Consider the following 6,674-nt stretch of genomic DNA (forward strand, 5'->3'; position numbering starts at 1 on the left):
ATCTCAAAAATGTTGCGATGGGGGCAACAGAACCCTGGAACAGAAAGTAATACTAAGAAAGAAAGAACTGTTGGAACATTTTACACATGATTAGTTGATAACAGGTTAGTAAGATGATTCAGTCTAAAAACAGCATCTCTGATGGTATGGTGCTGCATTAGTGCCTAATGCCATAGCAGCTTTCACATCTTAAAAGGCGTACATGTTAAACAGTATGTGCAGGTTTTAGAGCAGAAAATGCTCTGATCCAGACATCCTTTTTAGGGAAGGCCTTCATGTGTCAGCATGATGATGCTAAACCACATACTGCATTTATCCCAGCAGCACGGCTTCATAGCAGGCGAATGTAAAATGGCATGATTACTCAGTTCAAACATTTGATGTGTTTCTGTGTTCTATTGAAGATAAAATACAATTGTATGGAATTGTAATTGAAATTGATTCTATTTCTTACAGTTCAAGTACACTAAACCTTGAGCTTATTAAGCAATAAAATGGGATGTGTAAATACAATATCTGAGAGATCTTCAGTTTTTCCTTTTTATCCTGTTTTTTCTGGGAAAATCAAATTTGTGTTGACACAGTATTTCATTAATATTTCAAACAAATGTACACACAGAGTTCACACAGTCCTGTGTGGTCTCCTGTTTTTCTGTTTCTCCTGAGAATCTTCACTTATCAGCAAAATGTTAACAAACTTCTTCTAGGAAAACCTTAATTTTAAATGAAAAAAACAATAAAAAGGGAAATATAAATTACACTATTTTGTGTGCATGTAGTATTTAATTTATTTTGACTTTGCATGTTTCAAAGTGAGTACTGTGTTATTGTTCAAAAACACAAGTTATTCTTATAAACTTAATTGAAGCTGTATTTGTATCCTTTTAATTAAGCAATTAATTCATCTTCTTAGGTATGAAAGAAAATTAAAGAAGCAGAAATTCAAACACCAGGAGACACTGCAGAAAGGGTCAACAACTGCAGAATAAATGACAATGAGTGAAAGCATAACAAACATAACATAAACCAGATGTATTTTATCCAGATTTATTATTTTAGTGTTTGTCATATTGTCACACATCTTTTCAGAATGATAATTAAACTAACACTTACGAATCTTTCCTTTTCCTTATGTTTTTAATATTTAACGGCAGGATTGGTAAAGTCCACAGTGAAGTAAAGTTGAGCTGTATTCAGCCTATCACTGACGGATCCAAGTGGATTCTTTTTAAGTCAGGCTCACAGTCACTGGTGTCCGTGGTGGTTGGGGTCGTACTACATTCATCAAACTCTCTAGCAAACTCCCAGAACTTGTTTCTTACGTCTCTGTTCACAATGCACAGTGCCCCGCCTCGTCTCTGATACTGGGTTTGAGCCCTGTTGACATCAGCTATACAGGTCCATTCACGGTTGGATTCACTGTTGGTCACACACCACTTTGAATGGTCCTTTGTAGGACTCCATGTACTAGCAGGACCCAGAACCTTTTTTATAGTTTTAATGTTGTACACATGATTGGTGTCTGAGCAGTCAGAATCGGCCCGATCTTTCTGGCAGCCCCACGTCTGCACATACACATGACTCTGAACTGCCCGGGCAATAGTGTGGTACAGGTCTCCATCTGCAAAAGGATCAAGGAGCATTTAAAGCATTTCCTGTCTTTTTGAAACATTGAACCTTTTAAAACCCGTTTACACTCACACTCTCTTCTCAGACACTGCATTTCAGCCATTGATGAAGACATAACGTCAGTAACAAAGTGAATAACAGTACGTGGATTTCAGATATGCAGCAGCTGTCGGCAGCTATAGGCAGCATAAATATCATCGCCTAAATTTCTATTTGGATGTAAATACATATATGTCAACTGGCATTGAGCTAGGCTGATCCTAAAACCTGTCCTCTCTTTAAAGATTCCAAGTCATCCATTCTCATCCCCAATGATATTTGTCTGGTCTTAAACCAGACAAATATCACTGTAACCATTAAAAGCTTAACCAACAAAAACGGGTGTTATGGCAGCCAACTAGGGGGCTCCACTCACACCCAGGTTGCTGGGAGGTTTGTTGTCAAGTGTGTGGCTCAAAGTTATGTGGAGACGGATAAAGTCGGAGTGAAAAGCTGGAGTTCCTGTGTCGTCTGTGCCATACCTCCACAGTGTAATTTAAAGGATGATTATTACTTTAACCTTTAAACATGCAGACATCTCACCTGGCTCTTGCAACTGTTGTTTAGCAATGCTATAAAAGCTCAGACCTCCTCTTGATCTGAGTGTTTGGTAATCACTCGATGGGGGAACTTCAACCCGTTTTGTTGCATCTATGAGCTCTTGATGGAAATCATCTGGAATATCATGTTCAAATGGAAAAGCTCTGATGTACTGCAGATGTTTACCTGGAAAAAGTTAAACAAGATCTTTACTGTGAGGTTTAGATCAGCCTCTGGGCTTTAAATTGTGAAATGTCCAGAGTTCGAACTGAGCTTTTTACCAATCTGTATGAACTGGTTATAGTTGAAAGTTACACAGATGAACGTCTGAGCAAGTTGTAATCCAGATTCAGGCCAGAAATTGTTTTGGTCTCTTCTGAAGGGGAATTGAGGTGTGCTGTGCAAGAGCCAGACCCCAGCTCTCTCTCTTTCCACCATGATCACCCCTGTGGACAGTAAACAGTTACAGTGCTGGTCATAAAATAAGGAATAGGATGCATTTTATTCAAAGCACTTTAATCCTTTCACTGCCTTCATAATAATGATTCAGTCATTTTATAAGATCAATAGTCTAACAAACTTTTTCCAGTGTTTGTTTTATATGTTTGACAATGTGCTGTCTGTAAAAAGAAGCTTTCTTTACCTTTACTGTGGCCAAACGTGTTATGTGAGGAACATCCTGGAGGTTGATCACTGTAGCTGATGAATCCAAAGTTTGGCTCCTGTAAATCATACAAAAAAAAAAAGAAAAAAAACCCTGCATTAACACTTTCAAGAGACATCCTCGGCCTACATGACAGCACAGTCTCATAGACGTTTGTGAAATGGTGAAAACACTGAATCTAATCTAATTCCTGCTTCTGGACGTGGATTTTTTTCTCCTGGTAATAAAAATTCCTCAGTTGCCTGAAGCTGTCTCATGTGATGCGCTTTTGCCTCTTCGACTAAAGTGGGCATGTTGTTTTTTTCACTTGTCCACTGACAGCACTACCCAGCCATTGTTTTTCTTCAATCCCTTGCATGCGCTTGTAATAGTTTCAACTGGATATGTCAGAACTACTGTTAAGTACCTACAATTTAAGCAAATCATTATTTCTCTCCATTTCATGGAGAAACAGCATTCACACTTTAAATCTGCACGTGTACCTGTATTGAGTGTTTCCAGCATATGCATTAAATCATGTGTTTTGGTAGAGGACCATTACTGGACCAAACTAATGGTCTCACCATGTTTCTAATTTTCTTCAAGATTGGTCTCAGGGTGTGGGCCAAGGCACCAGATGGATCTTTGAGGTTCTTGTAGCCGGGTCTATTGTGTATGTAGGACTTGCTGTTTGCTGAATCAATGTACAAGTAGTTCATCTTGTTGTTATATCTTCTAGGGTTAGATCTAGGGATAATCTCTCCAGGTGCTTTGTAAATGATGAACCTGATGAGAAACAAACAAAACATGACATGAAAAGAAACAAACTCCAAAGTGAAAATGTTAACCTGTTAGATGCACCGGTTCACCCAACATCAGCCTACGCAGAGGTTTGATCAAAAACCCCTTCGTATCATATTTTGATGCTCTCCGTACACTCTTAGTGGCATTTTCCAACATGAGGAAGAATGAAAACTTCTTATTGGGAGGTAAAAAATTAAGCCACATACAGTCGGGCAAAAAAGCATTTAGTCAGCCACCAGATGTGCAAGTTCTCCCACTTAAAAAGATGAGAGAGGCCTGTAATTTTCATCTTGGGTATACCTCAACTATGAGAGACAAAATGAGAAAAGAAAATCCAAAAAAAATCACATTGTCTGATTGAGGTGGGGGTGTGGTCTCTGGCCTGCTGCAGTATGGTGAGCTCTCAGGGCAGCGTTGAGGTGGCAGAGGAATTAGGTGTGGACTAAAATTAATCATGCTCTTTCTGCTCTATTTATGTACAGTGATGAAGGAGGTGAGGAGAAGAGTGTGAGGAGTCATGAGAGCAGGGGATGCTCCTGGAGTAGGGATGGGTACCGGTATCCGGTGCCATGATGGCACTGGTTCTGACATAAACGGTAGTAACCAGACCGAAAAGCAGCGCACATTTCGGTGCTTTATTTCGGTGCTTTTTTTTCCTGAGCTGTGATACACTTTAGATTCTAGCCAATCATTTTACGTTTCCGAGGATAGTAGGCGGGTCCAGGTACGTACGTTCTTTTAGAGCAGAGCTACAGATTAAAAATGCCCAAGGCGAAGCGGTCAAAAGTCTGGCTGTACTTCACAGCAAAAGATGCAAACTCAGCAGCAACAAGTGCTTTAAGCTGATACTGTGATACTGTCAAAGGAGGTAACACCTCAAATCCGATGAATCACCTGGCGACGCATAGCATCCCCCAAGAACCCGAAGAGGAGAGTCCTGGCCCCTAGCCCTGCCAGTGTAGCAGAAATGATGAGGATGATGATGCAGCAGCAGCCGTTCTTCTCTGCGTGAGTAGCTTAATGTTGTTCGAGTGTAATTTACGTTGAGTAGGCTAACCACATTATTACATTAATGCATGTAAGGTGAACTAGCAAACACCATCACAGCTACATGCGGCTGTCTTCTTGTTTGATGGCAGATACTCCCTTCACCCTGGCCAAAAAGGCTAAAATGACCAAAGAAAAAGTGGAAAACGGTTAAACATGAGAGGTTTTTGGACAAAGTTTGTGTTTTTTCCATTGTTTAAGCTTCCAGCCAAGAGTGATACCATATATGCCCCATAGCTGCAGAAAAGGCTAACATTGTTATCTTTTTACAAAAAAACAGCTGAACATGAGAGGTTTTTTGACCAATTTTGTGTTCTCCATTCTTTAAGCACCGGTTTGAGCACCGTTTAAGCACCGGCACCGTTTCAAAAGTACCGGTTTGGCACCGGTATCGGATAAAACCTAAACGATACCCATCCCTATCCTGGAGTTACCTGTGCTGTCACGTTGAAAAGTGAAACAGCTGAAAGTCGCAAAGAGTTGTGAGCACAGAAATCCTGTGCGTGTGTGTGTGTGTGTGCGTGTGGAGTCCGTGCCACACCAATTACTAAAGAATTTTTTGCTAATTATGGTGGAAAATAAGTATTTGATCAATAAGAAAAGTTAATCACAAAACTTTGTTATATACCATTTGTTTTCAATGACAGAGGTCAGGAGGGGAAATCTGAACTGTGTATAATGTGGGTGGAGCGCTGCTGACTTCGACTTCCTTTCAGTTCTTATGAAACCATTGAGAGAGCTTGGTCCGCATAGCCGGCAATACGTCGAACTCGTTCCTGGTGGGTGATGGGCTTCGCCAGGGCTGCCCTTTGTCACAGATTCTGTTAATAATTTTTATGGACAGAATTTCTGGGCGTAGCCAAGTGGCGGAAGGCTTTCTCAGGATCTCATCTCTGCTTTTTGCAGATGATGTGGTTCTGTTGGCTTTATTGGGTGATGGCCTCCAGCTAGCCTTGAAATGGTTCGTAGCCGAGTCTGAAGCAGTGGGAATGAGAATCAGCACCTCTAAAATTTGAGACCATGGTCCTCAGTCGGAAAAGAGTGGAGTGCCCACTCCCAGTCAGGGACGAGTTTCTGCCCCAAGTGGAGGAGTTTAAGTATCTCAGGGTCTTGTTCACAAGTGATGGAAGAAGGGAGCCGGAGATCGACAGACGGATTGGTGCTGCAGCTGCAGTGATGTAGACGCTGTACCGGTCTGTTGAGGTGAAGAGAGAGCTCAGTGTAAAAGCGAAGCTCTCAACTTACCTGTTGATCTACGGTAAATTGGGTCCCGGGACCACCACTACCTGTGGGTAGTGACCGAAAGAACAAGATTGTGGATACAAGCGGTGGAAATGGGCTTCCTCCAAAGGGTGGCTTTATGTATTAAGGTGGATGACCGGCTGCGAGCTCGTCGTCTGCCGCGGCACTACAATTCCCAGGAGGCCACGGGGCAGTGGAGGGCTGGCTCCACCTCGGAGCCCAGCTCTTCCCGGCAGGCAGAGAGCGCAGACGGAGGAGAGCAACCCATGCAGATTGGAGGCTCGCATCTCTCCGCCGCGGAACGCCAGCGCCGTATCTCTGCCAGTGAGTGCCTCTATTGCGGCCACAAGGGACATGTGGTCGCCTCTTGCCCATCTCGAGCAAAAGGTCGCGCCCACCAGTGACGGTAGGAGTGCTGGTGGGCGGTCTCAGCCAAGACAAATCTCCTCCACGGCTAATGCTGTCTGCCCAGCTCACGGTCAACACCAAAGGTCATGTTCTCTCCGTTTTGATAGATTCAGGGGCGGAACAGAATTTTATTGACTCTGAGTTAGCAGACCGCCTTCAGCTAGGGCAGGAACCTCTTCCCCACACTTTGCATGTCACTGCTTTGTCCAGCCAGCGCCTACCTGACATTACTCACGTCACTGAGCCCGTTATTCTTACTCTGTCTGGCAACCATACTGAGGAAATATGTTTTTTTGTGTTCAAGGCCACTCGGACGCCGCTC

The 6,674-nt window shown here is 42.7% G+C and overlaps 1 protein-coding gene across 1 annotated transcript; it reads right to left on the bottom strand.

The window, feature by feature from the left end:
- Window positions 1-1,047: 1,047 nt before the first annotated feature.
- On the bottom strand, window positions 1,048-3,632 carry LOC121812304 (plancitoxin-1-like). The gene is made up of 5 exons (XM_042214136.1): window positions 3,436-3,632; window positions 2,852-2,930; window positions 2,490-2,654; window positions 2,212-2,394; window positions 1,048-1,621 (listed from the first exon to the last, which is right to left on the bottom strand). Exons 1-5 carry the CDS (start codon window positions 3,568-3,570, stop codon window positions 1,194-1,196), a joined length of 990 nt encoding a protein of 329 aa, XP_042070070.1. The 5' UTR covers window positions 3,571-3,632; the 3' UTR covers window positions 1,048-1,193.
- Window positions 3,633-6,674: the final 3,042 nt, after the last annotated feature.

The sequence above is a fragment of the Haplochromis burtoni genome, unplaced genomic scaffold (assembly GCF_018398535.1).
Source record: "Haplochromis burtoni strain Fernald_Lab_line unplaced genomic scaffold, NCSU_Asbu1 Contig_521, whole genome shotgun sequence".
Taxonomy (NCBI): domain Eukaryota; kingdom Metazoa; phylum Chordata; class Actinopteri; order Cichliformes; family Cichlidae; genus Haplochromis; species Haplochromis burtoni.